Source organism: Notothenia rossii (genome assembly GCF_949606895.1).
Source record: "Notothenia rossii genome assembly, chromosome: 6".
Classification (NCBI taxonomy): Eukaryota; Metazoa; Chordata; class Actinopteri; order Perciformes; family Nototheniidae; genus Notothenia; species Notothenia rossii.
The window spans coordinates 56,767,169-56,791,527 of NC_136909.1; the positions used below are offsets into that span (position 1 = coordinate 56,767,169).

General features: G+C 44.8%; 2 protein-coding genes across 4 annotated transcripts in view; one reads left to right on the top strand and one right to left on the bottom strand.

Moving 5' to 3' along the window:
- Positions 1–24,359, bottom strand: part of vps8 (VPS8 subunit of CORVET complex) — an 82,740-nt gene that overhangs the window by 55,389 nt on the left and 2,992 nt on the right. For 2 of the 3 annotated variants that reach the window (XM_079687893.1, XM_079687895.1), the window contains exons 2-15: positions 21,887–21,955; positions 21,200–21,281; positions 20,851–20,981; positions 20,268–20,364; positions 18,042–18,074; positions 17,616–17,670; positions 10,290–10,414; positions 3,583–3,669; positions 3,325–3,392; positions 2,857–3,010; positions 2,707–2,766; positions 2,127–2,234; positions 1,640–1,720; positions 778–948 (exon numbers count right to left, since the gene is read on the bottom strand). In XM_079687893.1, coding sequence (XP_079544019.1) covers positions 778–948; positions 1,640–1,720; positions 2,127–2,234; positions 2,707–2,766; positions 2,857–3,010; positions 3,325–3,392; positions 3,583–3,669; positions 10,290–10,414; positions 17,616–17,670; positions 18,042–18,074; positions 20,268–20,364; positions 20,851–20,981; positions 21,200–21,281; positions 21,887–21,951 — 1,317 coding nt within the window. In that variant the 5' untranslated portion in view covers positions 21,952–21,955. The remainder of the gene's footprint in view (positions 1–777; positions 949–1,639; positions 1,721–2,126; positions 2,235–2,706; positions 2,767–2,856; positions 3,011–3,324; positions 3,393–3,582; positions 3,670–10,289; positions 10,415–17,615; positions 17,671–18,041; positions 18,075–20,267; positions 20,365–20,850; positions 20,982–21,199; positions 21,282–21,886; positions 21,956–24,359) is intronic. The other variant, XM_079687894.1, reaches the window with a different exon arrangement.
- Positions 10,709–17,605, top strand: LOC307043450 (DELTA-stichotoxin-Hmg2b-like). The gene is made up of 3 exons (XM_079687907.1): positions 10,709–12,951; positions 15,303–15,393; positions 15,602–17,605. The coding sequence occupies exons 2-3, from the start codon at positions 15,326–15,328 to the stop codon at positions 16,026–16,028; spliced, it is 495 nt and encodes a 164-aa protein (XP_079544033.1). The 5' UTR covers positions 10,709–12,951; positions 15,303–15,325; the 3' UTR covers positions 16,029–17,605.

Genomic DNA, 24,359 nt, shown 5'->3' on the forward strand with positions numbered 1-24,359 from the left:
AGAAGCTATATCCATGTTGGATAGAATATCCAATTTAAATTAAAAAAATAACCTTAAGGGACAACTTGAATGCTTTTTTTCTTTTTTTTCTCTTAATGCATTGCATAAAGATCGGATCGGGAAAAATTGGTATCGGCAAATTGTCAAAATCAAATGATCGGAATCGGATCGGGAGCAAAGAAAGGTGATCGGGACATCCCTATTTAGAATGCATTGGTTCTGAGGACTCTGGGTTTAGTCTTCCGTCATTAACAGTGTAGTTATTGATTGATACATTTATTTCGAACACGTAAAATAAATAATTACAAAACAAAACAAATGTTGCAGTGCATAGTCATGTAAGAGAAATCAAAACAAAAAATGACATTTACAACAACAACAGCATTAGCAACATAAACAGTGCCACATCTAGCGTTCGAAAAGGAGTGAGAAGAAGTATAACTTATTTAATCTCACCCCCTTGTCCCTAAATGATTTATTGATAATCTATAATGTGCAATGGCAGATTGCAGATTACATCAGGAAGGGAAGGGCAGTGTGAAGAGGAAGAACATGAGAGTATTACTCCAAACCTGGTGCTCTAGTGGTTCTATCATGGTGTGAGAATGTCAGGCTGAGGATTTTTAAATCTTCGCTGGTGATTAAAAACAGTCAGTGGAGAGAGATCAGGATGAGTGGTATGTAAACAGACTATCCAGAGACTATGTAGGGAATAGATGACGATAAAATGTTGAACTCTCTGCATCTGATCCTGTCCCCCGGCAGCTAACCCCTCACCAGAGCCTGTGAGACATTCCCTCCAGTGGCCAGCGATTTGAAATGTCGGCTGTTATAAACCAGTTGCACTTGCTCCAGGTCTAGAGTCTCGAGAACCTCCTGACTGGGCCGGTCCACAACCTGCAGCTTCTCATGGCTGTCCACCAGGACCAGGGTACGGCTGTTAATCCACTGCAGAGACACAGAGACAGGGAAACCAGTAAGGCATTGAACGTCTCTATCACACATGAGCAGCAGTTAGGTCACACCGGTGGTAGGAAATATATCTGGTCAAATAAATAGAGGCATATACCTGTTGGACAAGAAAATGTATACCTATGTAGAGCTCTCCATGCCACGTGTTGCTTAATGAAGACAGCCAGCATTTCATACAAATGTATTTTGTCCATTCTTAGGGTAAGAGTTTGTTGCATTGTGTGTTTGTTTTTTACCAATTACTATCTGACAAAACTGTGCATTATTGTGCATGGAGAACATGCAGCAGAACCTTAAAGTCCATTATGAATTATTGTGCACTAGGAAAAATTGAAAGTGTACATTTCCCAGGCCCCTAACACTCAATGCCAAAGCTTTTGAAATACTATAATCACAGGGGCAGAGCACGTTGTGTAGTGTACGGTGATGGAACTTTCACTGTTATAGGAAGGAAAGGCCTGTCTTTGTTTCAGGGGGCTGGCCTGTCACAGCCTCAGGAGCATGGCCTGATGCTGTCCATGTAGCATGTACATGTCATTATAGCAACTCCTTTTATGTTTTGGTGGGTTTATTCCAATTACACATTATCACAGCTTTTAGACTACACCTAACATTGAGGGCTATTTATTAAAAACAGTTGCAATTAGATGAGAACTCAAGGGCTTACACTCAGGCTGATGATGTCACAGCTGAGCTGGAGTTGTTTCTGTTTGATGACATGGATGGTGCCCGTGTCCTCCTTCTTTACCTGAACAAACAGAGAAGAACATTCAAACACTACCAACTGTTGCTTGCTGATTTTACCGCAATATAGAACACAATACATCTAGGACATATGACATTACAATCTAGTTTATTTATTTATAATGTGGGTATGTATTGGGAAACACTGTCTTGTAACTAACTGACTAAAACAATGTTGTACATTACTGTATCTCTCCAACATGCACAGAGATTTCAATGTGTCCGTATTCTGAGGTAGGACAACATTCGATAATATATGACATTAATACTGTGTATTATCAAGCAATGTTTATCTATGAAATATTTTAAGTAATTTCTATTTGGTGTTCTTCAGAACTAATGCTGTAAACAAAATGTCTTTCTAATGTGTATTTAGCTTTTTGGAAGTAAAGAGGGAGTTGAGCAGATACCAGCAGGAAGTGGACTGTGTCTCCTTTACAGAAAGCCAGGACGGGGTTGAGCGTCTTCTGAACAGGAACAAACTGCCAGGCCAGCTGAGGAACACTGGACGGGTCAGACTGGGGAAAGAAAAACACGTCAATAATTATCCTCTAAAAGTAATGTTCACAAAGCACTTACTTCACCTGGTGTATAATCAACTATTAGATAAGAGTTGGATGATAAGAAAATGAAGATACTGGAGACAAACGTACAGTATGGACAGTGTAGCTCTTAGTTTCTATGGACTTTTTATTAAAAAAATAATAAATTGACCTTGTTTTAAAAAAAACCTTTCAGTCAAACTTGTAGGGCATTTTTGCCTCAGCTGCATTGCTGGCGTGTAACGAAAATAGGCACAGTCTTTCATAAGGGGTGAGGATAAGGGCTAGTAAGATGGTAGCGGATGAATAATCCACAACCCTTAGTGTGCAGTCAAGAACTATATGATAACTTCAGCACAGAATCAGTCAGTTATTCATGTCATTGTGTTGATGAATATGGACCAGTATGCACTCATTAATAACAAAAAAAGCACACAGTTATACAGACCTTGCTGTAGGGGAAAGTCATCCAGACTTTCAGCGAGGGCTTCAGTCCAATGACCAGAATCTGGGGAAAGAAAACCAAGAGGCAATAAACCATGAGGAACTTTACACACAGCTGGGTGGATGAGCAGAGGAAGGAGAATAAGGTGTGGACCTTAGTCAGGGAGGCCATGGCCAGCAGAGAGTAGTGTGTGATGGGATGGTCTCTGAAGTCTGGAGGGGCACGCAGCGGCTCGATACAGCACACCTCCCCTTTAGATCCACTGAAGAGACAGCGTGAGTCACAGGACCGCATCCCCATCACCCTCCTGCAGGTAAACACAGTCAGATGCAGTTGTCTTATTAAAGAAACATCACTTCAAGTCAGGAGCTGATGAGTTAAAAACATTAATGTTGCGTTCATTGATGTGCGTGCATTTGTTTATCTAAGCTTAGGAGAAAAAAGAGATTTTCAACCCAATGGACACATTGTGCCTCTTCAACCTCGCAAAAAGAGAACAACACCTGTAACCGTGAGGGAGCGATACACTGTGTTACACACTGCCCAATGGTCAGTGGACCAACACTTTGATGATCTTATGGGAGAAAACAAAGGTTATTTTCTTTATCTAAAGAAATGTACCTGAAAGCCAGCTCAAACACTGATCCTCCGCTGTCATTGCACACTGCAAGAGTCGGGTCATCTGTGAACTAGAGACACAACAACAGGGACATAATAACAATTCATATTAGAATATATATCGGGGTGGAGAGAGTGTGTGTGTGTGTGTGTGTGTGTGTGTGTGTGTGTGTGTGTGTGTGTGTGTGTGTGTGTGTGTGTGTGTGTGTGTGTGTGTGTGTGTGTGTGTGTGTGTGTGTGTGTGTGTGTGTGTGTGTGTACCTTCACATGCAGTACTGCTGTTCCTGGAGGGTGGGCATCAGTGATTGTTCTCAGGAGCTTCCCACTGGCTAGATCCCACATTGTGATCTAAACAAACAAACGATCAGACAGACATTCAGATGTTCAAGTGCAAGTGTTAAACACAATTCTCTGTTCTATCAATTACAACAGGGGTCGGCAACCTTTTTCATATGAAGTGCCATTTAAAAAAAAAATGTTTATCAGCGTGCCAACGATTGAGAATTATCAACAGGGGGGGGGGTGGGGGGGGGGGGTTGAAGAGCTTGACGCTCGTCAACTATCAGCCTCGCTGCGGGGAAGCAGTGTGTGGACATGTCAGCGCAACTTACATGATGCCGAATTTAACAAACACATTTAAACAATTGGTTTAAACGGCATAATAATAAGGACGATCGTCCGTTCTGTGATTGTCCAGAGCACACATGTTCTGATATTAGATTCATGCAGAGTGAGATGAGGTCGCTGTCCCTTTAAGAGAGAGAGGGGGGGGGTGGCTTGTGCATGTGTGTTTGTGGATGGTAGAGCGACAGTGAGGGAACGTGTATGTTTCTGGAAGTGAAACGAGGCAGCAGAAAAACAGAGGTCTGTGATGTATTTTGTGAAACAGAAGAAGGCTAAATAAATGCAACGGCCTCCCAAGAAGAGCTCGCCTCTCTCCAGTCATTTAAGCTAAAGTTGGTTATTGAACCTGAAGCTTGTTGCTTCTGCCCTCCTCGACTACGGTCTGGGGGCCGAAAGGAAAGTTCAACACACAGTTGGCCAGTCCGCCCCTTTGTAGCATATTATTTCGATGAGAAATGAGCAGATCGCCACTGGGCTTTCAACTAAATACACAGCCACGCAAAAACTGCGGCATTTGTACAGCTCCTTATGGGTACTGCAATTAGTGAAGTGCTTTCCTCCGTGGTGAAACGATCAGCACTGCACCACGGAGGAAAGCGGCAGAAAGTCACCTGGAGTTAAAGAGCGGGGCTGCGTTACGTGCATGACTTCCTTCTGCAGGTAACGGGGAGACGCGCTCTGGCGGCGGTCTCGTTCAGGATCCGAAAATACAATTTAAATATTTTTGCACACTTATTCCACGTATTCCTAGTGTGCCACTGGTTACGGTGCCGCGTGCCAGCCAGGGGTTGCCGACCCCTGAATTATAACCAATCAATCCCAGTCACTAAAATAAATACTGCTAATAACTTGGACAGAAAACCATTTAGAGGGGGGTTGCATCATTTTCACCTGTTTGAAAATTAAAACGAGTTCATTCAGATATTTAGTTCATGACATCTGGCTTAAGCAACATGTACATAACTATGCTATGTTTAAACCAGAGAAACTCCACATATAGAAAAGGGTGCATGTGATTCTGGAGAAGGGTGTGTGTGGCAGCGGGGTGTGGTTTGGGCGCTGGCTGCTGGAGTGAAGGGAGTGGCTCGGCCGGAGGCCAGACAGCTGATCGGAATCAGGTAATCAGTGCGGGAAGAAAAGCATGTCGTAACCTGGTTCTGGTCTGTTATGCAGTAGGCGGGATCCTGGAAGGTCGCCAAAGGACCTGTGAAGTTTCCCACCCGGGCAACGTTTGAGACCAGCGCATATTGTTGTTTGTGCTAATAAACGCCTGTGGTCAACCAACCTGCTCTTTCCGTCCCTGTTTGAACCCTGTGTGAGCGGAGAGGCTCACAGTGGCACCTGAACAGGGACCTGATGGCGGAAGGAGAAACCCCGCTGGCTCAGGCCCTCCAACGTCACGCTCACATGCAGGAGACCACCACAGCACTACAGCGACAGCAGAGCGAGGCTCTGCTCGGGATCGCCTCGAGCCAGCGCGAGGACCGGGCTCTCCTACGGGAGCTGCTGCAGCGTCCGGCCGCTCGGGAGGCCGATCCCGCTACCAACCCGGCCCGACCGCCTTCAATTGCCCTCCAGAAATTGACGGCAGAGGATGATCCGGAGGCATACCTGGACATCTTTGAGGGCACAGCGGCGGCGTGCGGGTGGCCGGAGGAGGAGTGGGCAGCGCGGCTATTGCCTCTGCTATCTGGGAGTGCGCAGCTAGCCGCCCACAGCCTGCCAGCAGCCGCTCGGCATGTGTACCGGCATCTGAGAAAGGCCATCCTGGACCGGCTTGGCAGCACGCCAGAGGGACATCGCCGCCGGTTCCGGGCCCTCCCCTTCGAGGACGCTGACCGGCCCTTCTCCTACGCGCAGCGGCTCCTGGATGCAGCGAGCCGCTGGCTCCAGCCGGGGGTGCGCTCCGCTGAGGAAGTCGTCGGGCAGGTGGCGCTGGAGCAGTTAATCGCCGGCCTGCCATCTTCGACGGCGAATTGGGTCCAGTGCCATCGCCCCGCCAACCTGGAAGCAGCCGTCGTCCTTGCGGAGGAACACCTCTCGCTTCCCCGGCGGAGCATGAAAGAGGAGCCCCGACCACCAGCCGTTTCAGCGGGCAGACCCGTCCCAGCCCCGAGGAGGAGGTTTCCTGGAGCAGCTGCCCTTCCCTCCCCACCATCACACGGCCCCAACCCCGCAGCCCAGACACTTTTCCCCCTAGCTCTACCTTACCCTCCTGTTTTTATCTTTCCCCAGGGTCCGGCCTACGCTGCTGGTCGTCCGGCACCACGGGGGGCTCCTCAGACGTCAGGGCAGGATTGCTGGCGGTGCGGGCAGCCCGGCCACTTCCGACGGGAGTGTCCTCTCATGGAGGTCGGACAGCTGGTTCGGGTTGCAGGACCGCCAGTTGCCGCCCCCGATTTGGAAGGGACGTACCGTATACCGGTATGTATACAGGGGGGTACACACCAGGCTCTGATGGACACGGGCTGTAATCAGACGATGATCCATCAGCACGAATTGGCCGGGGTTTGCTAAGCTAGCGGGGGCTATGGGGGTGCGTTCACGGAAGGCAGGGAAATGTGAGTTGTGTGCTGTGTTTAGTGGAGAATCGGAGGCGGCTGACGACGTCGAGGGGGAAACGGACACGGAGGGGGCCGCGGAGGTCCCTCTGGACCCGCTGGTGTTTCCCGTGGAAGATTTCCCCCTCGAACAGTCGAGGGACGAGACCCTTCAGCACGCCTTCGGCCAGGTGGTGAGTATTGATGGCTCCCAGCTACACCCAAACGCAGCACTCACTCACCCACACTTTACGGTGGTTAGGGACAGGCTGTATCGTGTAAGCCGTGACACACAGACAGGAGAGATAAATACCCAGTTGTTGGTGCCAAAAAGCCGTCGGGAAATGGTTTTCCAGGCGGCTCATTATAACCCCATGTCAGGTCACCTAGGGTACGACAAATCACTACACCGGATAATGGCCCGATTTTATTGGCCGGGCATTCGCGCAGATGTGAAGCGGTGGTGTGCATCTTGCCGTGAATGTCAGCTGGTTAACCCGCCGGCCATCCCCAGAGCGCCTTTGCGCCCGTTACCATTGATTGAGGTGCCTTTTGAGAGAGTTGGAATGGACCTCATCGGGCCATTAGACCGGAGTGCACGGGGATATCGCTTTGTACTAGTCCTAGTGGATTATGCAACGCGATATCCCGAGGCAGTGCCGATGCGTAATATCTCTGCAAAGAGCGTCGCGCAGGCACTGTTTCACATTATCTCCCGAGTCGGGATCCCGAAAGAGATCCTGACTGACCAGGGCACACAGTTTATGTCACGCACACTACGCGAGCTGTATGAACTATTGGGCGTCCATTCAATACGGACTAGTGTTTACCATCCGCAGACCGGCGGCCTGGTGGAACGGTTTAACAAAACACTAAAGAACATGGTTCGTAAGTTCGTTCCCGAAGATAGCCGTAATTGGGATAAATGGCTAGATCCTCTGTTGTTTGCAGTGCGGGAGGTGCCCCAGTCCTCCACGGGATTTTTTCTCCCTTTGAGCTGTTATTTGGTAGGAAGCCCTGGGGTGTTTTGGAACTAGTTAAGGAAAACTGGGAGGAGGGTCCAAGCACCAGTAAGAACGAAATACAGTACGTTATGGACCTGCGAGCAAAACTCCACTCACTGGGGCAGATATCACGGGAGAATTTGCTCCAGGCCCCCGAACGTCAGCAGCGCCTGTACAACAGAGGGTCAAAACTGAGACAATTTTCACCGGGAGATAAAGTGCTTGTATTACTCCCATCCTCTAGCTCTAAACTACTCGCCAAGTGGCAAGGACCCTTCGTGGTCACACGACGAGTGGGGGACGTAGATTATGAGGTGGTACGTTCTGACAGGGGGGGAGCAACACAGATTTACCACCTTAACCTCCTGAAAGCATGGAGGGAGGTGGCGTCGGTTTCTCTGGCCACCACGGTGATTGAGAGAGATGAGTTGGGACCGGAGGTCATTAAAAGCAACAAAGTAGCCCCGGTCTGTTGTGGCGACAATCTCTCACCGGGCCAGAGAGCAGACGTTGCTTCGGTGCAAAGGCAGTTTGCCGGCGTGTTCTCTACGCTGCCAGGGCGTACCTCTCTCATACACCACCGCATAGAAACGCCCCCGGGCGTGGCCATTCGTTCACGGCCCTATCGGCTGCCTGAACACAGGAGGAAAATTGTTCAGGCGGAGCTTCAGGCTATGCTAGAGATGGGAGTGATAGAAGAGTCCACCAGTGACTGGTGTTGCCCCGTCGTGCTGGTACGTAAGTCCGACGGGTCAATCCGGTTCTGTGTGAACTACCGCAGGGGGAACGAGGTGTCCAAATTTGATGCTTATCCAATGCCCCGGGTCGACGAACTCCTGGATCGGCTAGGCACTGCTCGCTTTTACACGACGCTGGATTTAACCAAAGGCTATTGGCAGATTCCCCTTTCTCTAGAGTCTAAGGAAAAAACGGCCTTCTCCACTCCGTATGGTTTATACCAATTCATCACACTTCCTTTCGGGTTGTTCGGAGCTCCAGCCACCTTCCAGCGGCTCATGGACCGGGTGCTGCGTCCCCACTCTGCATATGCTGCTGCTTACTTGGATGATGTCATCATTCACAGTGAGACATGGGAGCAGCATATGCAGCAGGTGGGGGCGGTGCTCGAGTCCCTGACGCAGGCGGGGCTCACGGCCAACCCGAAGAAGTGTGCGGTTGGACGGAGGGAGGTACGGTATCTGGGGTACCACTTGGGCGGCGTGCAGGTGCAGCCACAGATAGAGAAAACAACCGCCATTTCAGCCTGTCTGGCGCCCAAGACGAAAAAAGAGGTCAGGAGGTTCATGGGGCTGGCCGGCTACTACAGGCGGTTCATCCCGTCCTTTTCGGAGCTGACCAGTCCCCTGACCGACCTGACTCGAAAGGGTGCTTCAGATCCGGTCCAGTGGACGGAGCGGTGTCAGCTGGCGTTTGAGAGGGTTAAAAAAGCCCTCTGTGGTAAGCCGCTTCTGTATTCTCCTGACTTCTCTCTCCCTTTTGTGTTGCAGACCGACGCCTCGAACAGTGGGGTGGGGGCCGTTTTGTCCCAGCACGTAGAGGGGGTCGACCGCCCCGTACTGTACATTAGCCGTAAGCTCGCCCAGAGGGAGGTGAACTACAGTACGGTGGAAAAGGAGTGCCTCGCCATACGGTGGGCGGTCGGCGCCCTGCGGTAGTACCTCCTGGGGCGCCCTTTCACCCTCTGGTCGGACCATGCCCCGCTCCAGTGGCTCCACCGCATGAAGGATGCCAACGCTCGGATCACTCGGTGGTATCTGGCGTTACAGCCTTTCAACTTCAAGGTGATCCACAGGCCGGGTAACCGGATGATCGTGGCTGATTTCCTCTCTCGCTCGGCGGAGGGGGGGGGGGGGAGAGTCAGCTTGCGGCCGGCGGGATCCCGGCCTGAGTCGGGCGGTGGGGGCAGCGGGGTGTGGTTTGGGCGCTGGCTGCTGGAGTGAAGGGAGTGGCTCGGCCGGAGGCCAGACAGCTGATCGGAATCAGGTAATCAGTGCGGGAAGAAAAGCATGTCGTAACCTGGTTCTGGTCTGTTATGCAGTAGGCGTTATCCTGGAAGGTCGCCAAAGGACCTGTGAAGTTTCCCACCCGGGCAACGTTTGAGACCCGCGCATATTGTTGTTTGTGCTAATAAATGCCTGTGGTCAACCAACCTGCTCTTTCCGTCCCTGTTTGAACCCTGTGTGAGCGGAGAGGCTCACAGTGTTCCTCTACAAACTGCAACTGCGTAGACTGATCAGGGCCAGAGTGGAAAGCAGCGTTGCACCATATCTGCTTTTGTTCTTGAACACAACAGACTAGGCAAACACTGGCACCTGACGAGCACAGCAAATCAAGCCAGAGACAGTGATGTGTGTGTGTCTGTGAATGTAAGTTTCCTTAAGCAGGTGGCACCTTGTATGCGAGTTAGTTACTGTGTATATTACTGACAGAGGGGAAAACTGAATGTTCTCAAGGGGACAAATAAAGTTGATTCTTCTTATTCCTCTTCTTCTTCCTGAATGAATATGGGTAAACGGGTAAATCTGACACGAAATGAAAAAGTGCTTTGAGGGGTCATGAATACTGGAAAAGGGCTGTATAAATCCAGTCCATACTATATCACTTGTATTCGAGTTCAACTATACAGTAATAGAGTGTATTCCATTTATTAGCAGTATTACACTCTTGGTTTAGTGACATATACCACTATCAAGCTTTATCAGGCTTTAAGGAGGATCATTACTGTCTCTAATGAACCCCCAGTCAACCTGGGATTGTATGTCATGTGTCCGAGGTATACCTGTCCTTTGGCGAAGCCGCAGAGAAGTCGTGAGCAGTCGTGGTTGACGCTCAGAGCAGAGACAGCTCCAAACTCCGCCCCTGTTGCCTTGGTACCCAGACACAGCCGCAGAGCCTGATTGGTATCTGTAGAGGAGTGAGAAGAAACCTTTAACTCCAGGAAAAAGGGTACATATTAATAGATTTGTACGGTAAAATGAATTTTTTTTTAAAAAGACAATGAGACCAAAACACAAAACAATTGCACCAAATAAAGAGAGCAGAAAGTTAAAAAAAAAAGAAACGGCATTTGCCACCAAACCAAGCAATAATGCATGCAGCAAAGAAGCTCAGCCAAACCAAAATAGACATGAGCAGACCAAGTCAGGCTTAATACAAAATGAACATTTAGCATGATGTTCGTACCTTTTCCTGACCAGGCATCATTATGTCAGCAATATAAAAGATACATGGGTCAAACCCCAGTCACAACCCAAACAACATCACAGTATCAACTTAAAGGGGCCCTATTCTGCTCATTGCCTCTACTGTGACATGGTTTCATGCTTTAATGTTAAAAAGCTCTCTACTTTTCTCATCCTGCCTGTGCTGCAGCACCTCTTTTCACCCTCTGTCTGAAACCAGAGCCCAGTCTGCTCTTATTGGTTCGCTGGCCGGCTCTGTTGTGATTGGTCAACTGCTTAGATGTTCCGGCCCTTAGTCTTTAACAAGCTGCATATGAGCACTAACCAATAGAAGCACGAGTGTTATATAGTGATGACGTCATGTTCCTGAAGTAAATAAGGGAGTCCAACGGAGGATTGTGTTGTAGAGAAACTCCCTCTGGAGTGAACACAGGGATTCTAGCCTTTGCAGACCATTTACATGCACTAAAACCTATAGAACAAGCTACAGGAAAGGGAAAACCTTAAAAAGCAGAATAGGGACTCTTTAAGACTCATCTGTTTTCTATCTGTGTATTTAAACACTGTCTATGAGTCTACAGTGGGACATTTTGTATTAGTCCTTTAGGAGGAGATACCTGGAGTAAGTGCTTGTCTGTAGCGTGGGCTCAATGGTACCTGTCTCTTGTACCTGCACAGGTTACATGTACACAGTGCAGGCTGCTGGAGCTCTGACGCACCCATAACTGCTAGTGCAAATACTGCACATATTTCTGATATGACACAGTGCATGAAAGTGTTTCTTAAAGACGCTTGATCTGAGGAATACCCATTTCTACGTATTTTAGGTGAATTCATAAAAATAATTTGGATTTGTTCATGTCTGTAGTCAGTTGATGGGGATGTGGGGCTGGAATGGAGAGCAGGGGGAACATGTTTTAACTGTTTTTCACTGTACAATTTGATGTGATTTGCAAAGTGTGTAAACAGTGTAAACAGTATTTTTCAATTTGTTTTTTTATTGGCATTTTCCGTTTTGTGAGCCTCTATGTTTCATGTATTTAATAATTGATTGTTTTTTAAATATTATAATTTGATTTTAGGGTGACTTAAACATCTGTCCAGGGACTAAAGATGAAATATAGCCTCTTGGCTATTTACAGCAATTTTTATTAATGTGCAATGTCCCATTAAATGAACTACTACATACATTAAACATATTGCAAAACCTGCTGCTATAACTACTATAATTATGGTTACCACTATACTGTTAACACTAATACCATCACAAATGATATTTTACCTGAATTTAACCGTATGCATGTGACATTATTTTTGACTGGCATTGGACTAATTGCTGTTATTCGTGCTACTGCTCTCTTTGCCAGCAGCATCATTACTGGAAACTGGGACGGCTTTGGTCCAGGAGATAGCCGACTTATCAGAACATCAGCGTTTAGATCCCCGATCCTACAGTCCGCACGTCAAAGTGTTCTTCAGCCAGATACTGAACATTACAATGGCACAGCCCCTGGGGTGTGAGTGTGAGTGAATGAGCATTAGTTCATGTTCAATAGCAGCACCACCATCAGTACGTGAATGTGTGTGTGAATGGGTAAATGTTGGCGTGTAGAAGACTAGGAAGGCGCTAAATGATGACTTACTGCTATCAACATCACTTCATTAATATATTTGAACTTTTATCTGTCCTCTACCAATTTTAGTTTTATTCCTTAGACTATGCAACACAATTTAAGAGTAAATAAAATCACAAATGCACCATATACCAAGGAATTATGTTATATTTTCTTGCTTTTTATTGATTTTTGCTTTCCAATAAATAAGTTATTTTACATCCACTACTGTTCACCTAGCTGTCCATCTCATGGTCAGACACTATATCTAAGTTTTCCTGTTCTGTAGTGTTTCCTGTGAACAGGCCTGCAGGTCCTCACCATCCCTGCTACGCCCAACACAAATAATGGGTACTGGTTTTAAAAGGTTCAAACAAAAGGAGATCCAAATAAAAGCAGCATTGATTTAATCACTGTGATCCAATCACACCATGGTACCTTATTACCATGGTGATAAGGTGGTGGCGAGATCCGGGAACAGAGGGGGCTGATACTGACCCGCAGATAAGGAGGGAGGCAACTGGATTAACCGAGTCAATAAAAGCCTCAGTGTGCCTCCACCTCCACATCCTGCCTAAACCTGCACCACCCACCTGAACGCTCCAACAGCTGCTTTGGCTATTTATTTTTTTCAGATCATAAAACGGTAAGAACTAATTTAAATCAGATGTATTTCTTTATGGAAGCGTTTTGTTTCATTACAGGTGTATATATATTTTCCACACCACTTCTCACCAGTTTTTTGGGTGATTTTGTCAACTATTCATAGATAAAGTTTTAGTTTTAGGCCAGAGATCAAACGTCCATGCGCTTTCGTCTATTAACATTTTAGTCTTGGTTAATTCCTTGATTTTATTTGTGGACCTCATCTTTGAGAGGGGGAACGACTGCAACTACAACTTTTATGATGTGATGTATAATGGAAGTGAAAATAATTTCGTAAGGGCGAAGGCTGACGGCTCGGGCATTTCTTATGAGGGGGATTATGTGATTGTCAGCGCCTCCATGTCAGACTCAGGAGAGGCGGTCCTGAGGGTGGACCTCAGTGACACAGGCATGTATTAGCACAAGGAGAAACCCTTCTGCTATGTGAGCTATATGCCATGATCATTTCGGTCAAATATGTGAATATGTGTGAAATTCAATCAACTGACAAAGACGTGCTAATTATTCACTATACTTAAAATATGAGTACAAGTGATTGTACACTATATTTTGGATATTTTAGTTAATGCCTAATTACAAATAAAAATACTTTGTCCATGAAACCATGTCCTCTTTAAAAGAAAATGCTAATAAAACATCTAGTGGGTTCTCTGTGACACAGAGGTCTACAATTAGCCTTATTTATATAAAGGTTAATATGGTCATTTCCAATTTGACATAATACAATTCACACCATTCATACAGAGCTAACATTCACACACACTCTCACACCGTTGGCCATCAGGAGCAGTTCAGAGTTAAGTATCTTCCCCAAGGATACATCAGCATGAATGCAGGGAATGGGGATCAAACCATCTGATTGGTGGACAACTACTCTACTTCCTGAGCCACAGCCACCCATCCGAATATACTCAACATTGTCAAAATACAAAAGTTTTAACTATATATATTGCCACATGATTGGCATGCATTAAGCATGGTGGCGGAGCACATGGAGGGGAAGCTCTCTCCGATCTATGGACCAGGACGGTCTTAGAAGAGTTCTTTGAATGTCATGACATGAAGGGAGTGATACAGTAAGCCAGGGGTCGGCAACCTTTTTGATATGAAGAGCCATTACAAAAAAATGTGTTATCAGCGTGCCGACGATCGTGAATTATCAACGCGGGGGCGGGGGGAGCCTCGCTGCGGGGAAGCAGTGTGTGGACATGTCAGCGCAACTTACATGATGCCGAATTGATCAAACTAATTTAAATAATTGGTTTAAACGGCATAATAATAAGGACGATCGTCCGTTCTGTGATCCTCCAGAACACACATGTTATGATATTAGGGTCATGCAGAGTGAGATGAGATTGCTGTCCCTTTAAGAGAGAGAGAGAGGGGTGTGCATGTGTGTGTTTGGATGGTAGAGCGAGAGTGAGCGAGCGTGTGTATGTTTCTGGAAGTGAAACGTGGAAGCAGAAAAACAGAGGTCTGTGATGTATTTTGTGAAACAGAAGAACAACTAAATAAATGCAACGTCCTCCCAAGAAGAGCTCGCCTCTCTCCAGTCATTGAAGCTAAAGTGGGTTATTGAACCCGAAGCTTGTTGCTTCTGCCCTCCTCGACTATACGGTCTGGGAGCCGACAGCAAAGTTCAACACACAGATGGCCAGTCCGCCCCTTTGTAGCATATTATTTCGATGAGAGATGAGCAGATCGCCACTGGGCTTTCAACTAAATACACAGCCACGCAAAAACTGCGGCATTTGTACAGCTCCTTATGGGTACTGCAATTTGTGAAGTGCTTTCCTCTGTGGTGAAATGATCAGCACTGCACCACCGAGGAAAGGGGCAGGAAGTCGCCTGGAGTTAAAGAGAGCGGGGCTGCGTTGCGTGCATGGCGTCCTTCTGCAGGTAAAGGGGAGACTCGCCATGGCGGCGGTCTTGTTCAGGATCCAAAACATTTTTTATAAATATTTTTGCACACGTATTCCTAGTGTGCCACTGGTTACGGTGCCGTGCCAGGGGTTGCCGACCCCTGTAGTAAGCCTATGTTAAGGGATGTATAGAAAGGATGGACACTAGAGGGCAGCAGAGGGTTCAGCAGGCTACAGTCAGTATGAGTGTGTGGATGCATGTTTGAATTATTTTTGGTTATGTACATAAACCTTTTCCACTTACACCTCACCATTTGTATAGCAGGTTTCAACAGGTCAAAGAACACCTGGTAAACTGCACAACTCTCCAAGTCAAACACTGAACCCTAACCAAGTCTCACAAACAGCTGTATTGATCGCTGAATATCTGAATTAGCTGAGCTGACTCCGTCTTGTCTCTCATTCACAGCCACCCCCCCACACCTCATCCCAATGCCTCACCGCCTCTGCTCTGTTGAGATCAACAACAACTCTGGCTGCTACACGCTCTCCAACCCAAGGTCAGACACTGCTTTCCTACTTTTGGCCATGTTGTGTTTCAAATTGTCATGTGACCTGTAACCTCAGAAACAGCTTTGAAGGTGTATTGACATGCTTGTACAGTAGGGACACTAACCCCGCTCATGAATATTAGACATATGGTATGATTCGGAAAAATAGTTTCTGCAAGTATGTCTGATTTTTGTGTTTCTGTGTTTCTTTGTTTAGAGTGTTCACAGAGAGCGGCTGCTGTGAGGTCCCTATGCCCCCCATGGTGGGCCCCTGCTCTGCTTCCAGTGGTTTGTTCAACAAGAGCACCGGCGCTGCGACGGGGGCCGTGGGGGTCTTCACTTACGACCTCTACAACCCCGACCTGAATGACTACAGCCACGTCATGGCCGTCATGTTCTCCGTGCCCTATGACCGCATGATGTACTCCAACTGGTTTGCCGTGGGGATCTTTGAGAGGGGGAATGAATGCAACTACAACCTTTATGATATGATGTATAATGGAAGTGAAAATAATTTCGTAAGGGCAAAGGCTGACGGCTCGGGCATTTCTTATGAGGGGGATTATGTGATTGTCAGCGCCTCCATGTCAGACTCAGGAGAGGCGGTCCTGAGGGTGGACCTCAGTGACACAGGCATGTATTAGCAAGGAGAAACCCTTCTGCTATGTGAGCTATATGCCATGATCATTTCGGTCAAATATGTGAATATGTGTGAAATTCAATCAACTGACAAAGAGGTGCTAATTATTCACTATACTTAAAATATGAGTATACGTGATTGTACACTATATTTTGGATATTTTAGTTAATGCCTAATTACAAATAAAAATACTTTATCCATCAAACCCTGTCCTCTTTAAAAGAAAATGCTAATAAAACATCTAGTGTGTTCTCTGTGACACAGAGGTCTACAATTAGCCTTATTTATAAAGGTTAATATGGTCATTTCCAATTTGACATATACAATTCACACCATTCATACAGAGGCAGAGGCTGCCATACAAGCTGCCATCTGCTCAGGGAAGCTAACATTCACACACACTCTCACACCGTGGGCCATCAGGAGCAGTTCAGAGTTAAGTATCTTCCCCAAGGATACATCAGCATGAATGCAGGGAATGGGGATCAAACCATCTGATTGGTGGACAACTACTCTACTTCCTGAGCCACAGCCACCCACAGAGTAATCAGTATGAGTGTGTGGATGCATGTTTGAATTATTTTTGGTTATGTACATCAACCTTTTCCACTTACACCTAACCATTTGTATAGCAGGTTTCAACAAGTCAAAGAACACGTGGTAAACCAACAGAAGTTAAAGGTTTGTCCCAAAATGAACTTGTTTTGTACCTTTACACACATGGATCATTTTAAACATCTACTGCAAGCTTTTTGTAGAAGAAGCTCATTGTTTTGGGTTTGTTATGTATTTATAATGCATACATTATTATGGGATGAAGAGCTTCTAAATAAGAGCTATAAGTTAGGTAGGCATCTTCCATGATTCACACATTTAAAATAAAAACAGAACACTAAGAGGATCTACATTAGGAAATTGTAGCAGCTAGCCAAATCCAGTTGTTTAATTCTGGTAGTATGATTTAGCTTTCAAGCTGAAGTGACTGACAGTATCAAATAAGATACATACTGTTGGTTATCATCTTAGATATAATATAATAGACTGGCACTAGGACACTTCACCATCAGCAGCCAAACTCTTATAAACTATGCAATTCAGCAATAATATCGTATACATACAAATACACCAAAGCATTTTGTAATATAAATGTTACATATTGTCATACAATGTGAACATTTTTACTTTAACTTCTTGTGTTTGTTTATCATTTTATCTTTCTATTGCACATTTTTACTTTCTTTTACCTATATGAATATATGTTTTCTCTACTTTGTGTGGAGGGGGGGGGGGGCCTCTCGTCACTGCTGGTGCTAAACTCATGGCTTCTGAAACTTAGTGCACAGACCAAAGGGGGGACGGGAGGGGAGAAATAAAAAAATAAATAAGACCCTGTTGCAACTCTAGCACAGAACTACAAAACCACTACACATGCACGTGGGATCACAGCAAAAACATGTGTTAGTGAAATGTAAAGTAAATGTTCACTTAGTAAATGATTACTACACTTAATTAAATAAATCTACACTCTTTGTGTTATACTTGCATAGTAAAAAGTTTTGTATTTAAAAAGCGATATCAAGGTTAGACTCACCGAAGACCAGAGCCAGACCATGAGACGTTCCTACCACAATCACACCCGCCACTGTCTGGACACAAAACAAGACAAAAGAACATTATGATATTAGCAAACTTTATGCATCACCAGTGTCGATACAATGAAGGACCACAACAAGGATCCCATGTGCACACACACATTCACTTTAAGCTTTTCCCCAACATCTCTCTAACAATTTCCACTTAAAGTTCTGTATTAAGGTTGTGACTGCTTCTGTGTAATTATGAATAAAACCTTCTGGAACGGTGTATAGTTATTAGTTAATAGAAATAACCATTGTGATTAAAACAATAATAACCTAGATGTTGTGCATCATATCATTATCATCAAAAGTATTTTCCTTTAAACTAAAACCATGTCCATTTGTTCAGTTGGTTTATTGATAAATAAATGAATACTCACTATAGCCGTCGGCAGGCCGGCATCCACTTTGTCCTGAAGAAAATAAACACGTGTTATATTGGTAACAAAAAATGCATTAGTCCCGTGTAACACAACTACAATGCTGTAGCTAGTACTGAGGTAGAGACTACAGTTACAAAAAGTCCTCCAATCAAAATCCCTGTCAGCAACACAATCTACGAAAGAGCTAAAGCTGGACTACCGAATCATTGTAATGTGAGTTGTATTTTTTAAACTTTTACTTTTATCTTTGTAAAGCATCTTTAAGCACTTTTAAAATTAGCTAAAGAAAAATAAAACATACGTGTGTGTGTGTGTGTGTGTGTGTGTGTGTGTGTGTGTGTATGTGTGTGTGTGTGTATGTGTGTATGTGTGTATGTGTGTGTGTGTGTGTGTGTGTGTGTGTGTGTGTGTGTGTGTGTGTACTTTTTGGAGCGTCCCAGATAGCGCCTCCGTTTATTATTGTACAGTCACACCACGCTCTCCTTCACCACACCAGGAAAGACTGCGCATGCTCACAACACATGACCTCTCAACCCAATGCTTACACTAGTAACCTGGCATTTTGATGCCTTTTCTCATCTAAACTATTCAGTATTTGTATCTCTCTATCATGACATAAAGACGAAACTCCTCTCCAGAAGTGAGACGCTTTTGCCGCCACCGCCGTCATCACTGTTAACTGATTAACTGCTACCAGCTGATGACTTAATTTCCTCTTCTTTGACATTTCTTTTCTTATGTCCATGTTATCTGGGGGAGAAAACATATCAAACCAAGAGATTTTTGCTGTATTAACCATTTCCTGAACATTTGGTGTGTGTGCCTTACCTCCGCTACCGGCATCGCTTCATACAACAGATCTGAGCTGTCCAACTATGACAACACTCCTTGAACATGCGCGCGCTATGTGAGAATCTGCCTTGGTACAAAGTAGCAGCGAAAACATGGTACGGAGTTTCATTGATTTGGGCATTCTCTCAATAAGTAAGTGGAATAGATTTGATAGTGAAGCACTGACATAGCGCTCTACAAAGTGCAGCGAGTGGATAGACCGATTCACAGACTTTCCACATGGTAAAAGTGGGGGGGTCTAAACTAATCATTTCAAAAAGTGGGGGGGACTTGTCCCACCCTCATATAATGACTGCGACGCCCATGCCCCAACAACGTCCAAAAAACATCCTCAGAATGTTGATGGCAAAACGTTCCACCTTTGTTAACACATCACATTAAAGGAACGTTTTATAAAAAACTTTCCGTCATCTCAGGCCTCAATAAGATTCTTAAAACATTTTCTGAATGTTACTTTGAAAATGTTCTTCTTTTGTTATCATATAACATTGAGGGAATGTTTTATAAAAGAACATCTGTAATGTGTTGCCCCAACGACATCCAAAAAACATCCTCAGAATGTTGCAGGCAAAACGTTCCACCTTTGTTAACATATCACATTAAAGGAACGTTTTATAAAAAACGTTCTGTCATATCAGGCCTTAATAACAAACTCAAAACATCCTCTGAATGTTGCAGTTAACATGTTATGTCTGCCTTAAACCTTAAAGGAACATTATTTAAAATAATAAACACCCTCAAAAGGTTCTTTGAACATCAGATTAAAATGTTTTCTTTAAAACATTATTAGAACCTGTAGGTAACGTTAGCCAAAGTTGTGAGAACGTTCCCTGCTAGCTGGGATACTAGAGATAAAAGTGAAGTCATGAAGGCCGTAAAATAAAATTCAGGGTCAGTGCTTACAGAGCAGAGAAAGATATTTCAGATATACAGTATATATCCCCTTGCAAACAATGGAGATACAAAAATGTTTCTTTTATTGTGACAACAACATTTTTGACACGTCCTTTCTCAATCAGACTTGGAATTCGGGGGAATTTTTATATATATTGGAAATAATTCCTCACTATTATTTCTGTAGTTTGGTATTCTGATAGAATGTGTGTGTGTGTGTGTGTGTGTGTGTGTGTGTGTGTGTGTGTGTGTGTGTGTGTGTGTGTGTGTGTGTGTGTGTGTGTGTGTGTGTGTGTGTGTGTGTGTGTGTGTGTGTGTGTGTGTGTGTGTGTGTGTGTGTGTGTGTGTGTGTGTGTGTGTGTGTGTGTGTGTGTGTGTGTGTGTGTGTGTGTGTGTGTGTGTGTGTGTGTGTGTGTGTGTGTGTGTGTGTGTGTGTGTGTGTGTGTGTGTGTGTGTGTGTGTGTGTGTGTGTCTTACAGCAGCAGAGACGATCTGTGCAGAGATGCCCTTCAGCAGGCTGTGTCGGAGAACAGACCCGTGCACCGTGGCGTTCAGGTCCACCGTCCTCCTCTTCCTGCACACAGGTACACGTTCACACACAGAAACAAGTACACACAGGTACACGCATATGTGTGTGTTGTGTTTGTGTGTTTCGTTTAGTGATAGAGGAGGTTCGTATTGGCTGATGCTGGTTCTGCCTTGACTGCTGTAGCAGTGTCTTTTGTGTGTGTGTGTGTGTGTGTGTGTGTGTGTGTGTGTGTGTGTGTGTGTGTGTGTGTGGTGTGTGTGGTGTGTGTGGTGTGTCTGGTGTGTCTGGTGTGTGTGTGTGTGTGTGTGTGTGTGTGTGTGTGTGTGTGTGTGTGTGTGTGTGTGTGTGTGTGTGTGTGTGTGGTGTGTGTGGTGTGTCTGGTGTGTCTGGTGTGTGTGTGTGTGTGTGTGTGTGTGTGTGTGTGTGTGTGTGTGTGTGTGTGTGTGTGTGTGTGTGTGTGTGTGTGTGTGTGTGTGTGTGTGTGTGTGTGTGTGTGTGTGTGTGTGTGTGTGTGTGTGTGTCTTATCTTGCCGTTTGAGGTGTGCTGGGTCTCCACTGTCAGAGCTGGCCAGAGAGGAGGTGTCACAGGAGTGAGCGTCCATGTTGTCTGTGTTGAGCACGGAGGTGTCCTCCAACACAAAGGGCTCCTCCTCATCCTCCAGCTGCAGACACCACACAGGAGAACAACAACACACACATCAGCTAGGCACCCAAAAGAAAACAACATAAATACACATCAGATAGGGGGCTCTACTACATCTATAGTGGAGTTGATCAAAATTAAAGTGGCCCTATAATGCTTTTGGGGGGTTTTCCCTTTCCCTTTAGTGAGTTATATAGGTTTTTGAGTATGTAAATGGTCTGCAGAGGCTAACAATACCTGTGTTCCTCTCCCACACACTCCCAGCAAACCAATCAGAGCAGACTGGGCTCTGGTTTCAGACAGAGGGTGAAAAGAGGTGCTGCAGCACAGGCAGTATGAGACAAATAAAGAGCTTTTTGAACATTAAAGCATGGAGACATGTCACAGGAGAGGCACTACATACTGATATGACGCTGATGAGCTACTTTCCCACTAATAATATACCTTTTAACCTGTTGAGGAAATGTCCACTTATGCGTCTATTACTACTGTTTTGTACAGTACTGTACGTACTGTTTTGTACATTCCTAAATGGAGGTTTAATATGCTGCCAATATTATATTCTCAGAAACAAGTTCAGTCTCTTTTACTTGATGGTTCAAGCTTAATCCTGGTTGTTTTTTAAGAACTGCAAAAAGCAGCTCAGCGGTTGTTATCACTTTTTCCCACTCACAGCATTGGACTGAAATCAAAGGAGGCAAACATGTTATATTTAATAGAAAATATAGCTTGAATTTACCTTCTGTTTTTTTATTTCAGATGTAAACAGTCTCATCCAATTTTATGAATATAATATGAACACATAACGGCTGAAAAGCTTTCAAATCTATATCCCATTCCCCACTTTCTCTTGTTCATTCAGAGCAATCCTGTCAGGATTGGATGTGATGTACTGTTCACAGTCACAGTGTGTCATGAACTCACCTCATTAAGGATGCTCTCCAGGGTGGGAGGTGTGTCGACTTGGGGAATGTCAAACTCTTTATCATCGATCTGAGAACAGAAGTTTTACAAGAAAGGATTATAAATGGTATACTTTGTGCTGTCGTTGTTGATATTTAAATCACCTGTGTCCGTCTAACTGGCAGTATTAGCTTTGAGCTGTCGGACAAAATCTCGTCATAAAGCTCAGAGCCCTTGAGTCAACCTCCCATGTGACTGGATCCTGAACTTCCTGACGGGCAGACCCCGGGCAGACCACTGACCCTTCACAACGGAACCCCTCAAAGCCCTTCCTATAATCGCTGTTCACCCACCATTGCACTACCCACCACTCCAATATGATCATCAACTTTCCTGATGACAGCACTGGCATCCAACTGATCAAAGACAGCAACAAGACAGAGCACAGACAGGTGGTCAGAGCATTGACATCGTTGTGCCACAACCACCTCCATGTTAGTGTCAGCTAAACTAAAAAACTGAATAGAGGAAGCGACACAGAGAAGAAGGTGGCTCCATCTACGGGACTAAGGTGGAGAGAGTCAGCCACTTCAGGTTCCTCACACCAACACACTCCCGACCAGCTGCATTAAGCCTTATGCAGCTCCCACAATTTTACACATCCAGTGTTTCCCCTACCACTGTCTTGGAGGGGCGTCAACAGAGCCCCACGCCCCCCCTGAAATTCAAGTTGTTTAAAAAAATATATATATAGTATTTTTTTTTTATATATATATATATATACTGTACATATATATATATATATTAAATAAACTAAACACTTTCATTTTAAGTTGTGAGTTTAGTAGGGATGTAACGATACCAAAAACTCACGGTACGATAATATCGCGATAACAAGTCCACGGTACGGTATTTATCACGATATTGAATAATAAAGGTAAGAAGAAAAAAAATCATAAATTTGTTTTTCTTCAATAAAACATTTTTTTACTCGGAAAATGTTTCTTTATTACATAATAAATCTGATTTTTACAGCATTTTTGTAGGATAGCAGTATTTTAAAGTGTCAAAAACAAAGTGACAGTAACAGACTGGAACAAGAAAACCAGTGTTTTTTTACCTACTAGTACTACCAAACAAAGTAAGCATTTTCTTTATGCCACTGCATCTCACAAATAAACAAGGACATTTAATAATCAGACCCTGCAATAAAATAAATCAAGTTTCACTTTAGTTTTGCAAGTAACTCAACTCAACTCACTAGTCACTCACTCAGCATCATCAGACAGGTTTTTAGGAGAATGTCCACATTTCCAGGTATTTATAAGCTGGGATGTTTGGGCATTTACAATATCCCCTGCTCTGGAAAAAACTCTCGCTTGGTACTGATGTTGCTGGGACACCAGTGGTCGCGTTAACCGAATATTTTATTTAACAATGACGGAAAAATCTGAAAGCAGTCTGTCATTTTGACAGATTAGAACAAACTCGGAACAGCGCCAACGTTTCCCCAGAGCCAGGCTCTGGTGTTATGCCGTGTTATGCATGCCCTCCAAAAGGAGATGATATAGTTTCCAAACCGTACTTTGCCGTACAGATCAATATATATCTGGGAGGTTTTGCTTTACGTTGTGCGCGTCCCGCGAGGTGCATGCACACACGGCATAACACCGCCCCCCCCCCACCCCCCGTTGACAGTTCATGAGCATGCTCTATCGTGAACTGTTCAGACCCGACGGGTAATAAGGGATTATGACGGATATTTTACGATCCTGTCTGTCAAAATGTCGGACAGCGAAAAAGTCTAACGCCATGTTGGACAGGTCTCTCTTGAAAAAGAGATTGATGATCTCAATGGGACCACCTGGTTAAATAAAGGTTTAAAAAAAAAAAAGTGTTTAAAAAAAAAACATTTTTTTTATATCGCGGTAGATTTAGTCAGTCTCACAACGGTATTGGGAAGTTTATTTACCGCGATACCGCGATATTCGGTATATCGTTACATCCCTAGAGTTTAGTGTTTTGGACCCTAAGAAACACTGATGCACTAATCGATAACAATAATCCACAGCTCCTCTCTCTGCTCCAGAGGATTTCAAAAATATAAATCCCCCCCCCCCGGCGCTCAGGCAGCACACCCCCAAAGCAGTAAACCTAGGGGAAAAACTTTCATCTCATGGTCAGAACTCTATGGTGCTGAAGACAAATACATTTTAAGGTAACTAATCATCTCAAAAACATATTGAATTTAAAAAATAAATGATTATATGAAAAGCATAATACCAAGGTTGCAAGATTTGGAAAAATAACTAATGCGATTATTTTTGACTGACTTTGTTTGGCAGTTCAATAAATGTACCAAGTAATAATCACCAACTACAATAAATACAAAACTGTGATGATCCGTCGCTGGGTTATCCGGTAAAATCAGTGCTGTGTGGAATTGTACTATAGGAATATTAGTTTTGACTTAACACAGAACGCATGTTCATAT

Excerpts from the sequence above, each read along its gene's own strand:
- LOC307043450 (XM_079687907.1), top strand. The coding sequence starts at position 15,326 with ATGCCTCACCGCCTCTGCTCTGTTGAGATCAACAACAACTCTGGCTGC. Across the intron at positions 15,394-15,601 it reads TACACGCTCTCCAACCCAAG|AGTGTTCACAGAGAGCGGCT; the intron begins GTCAGACACTGC and ends TTCTTTGTTTAG.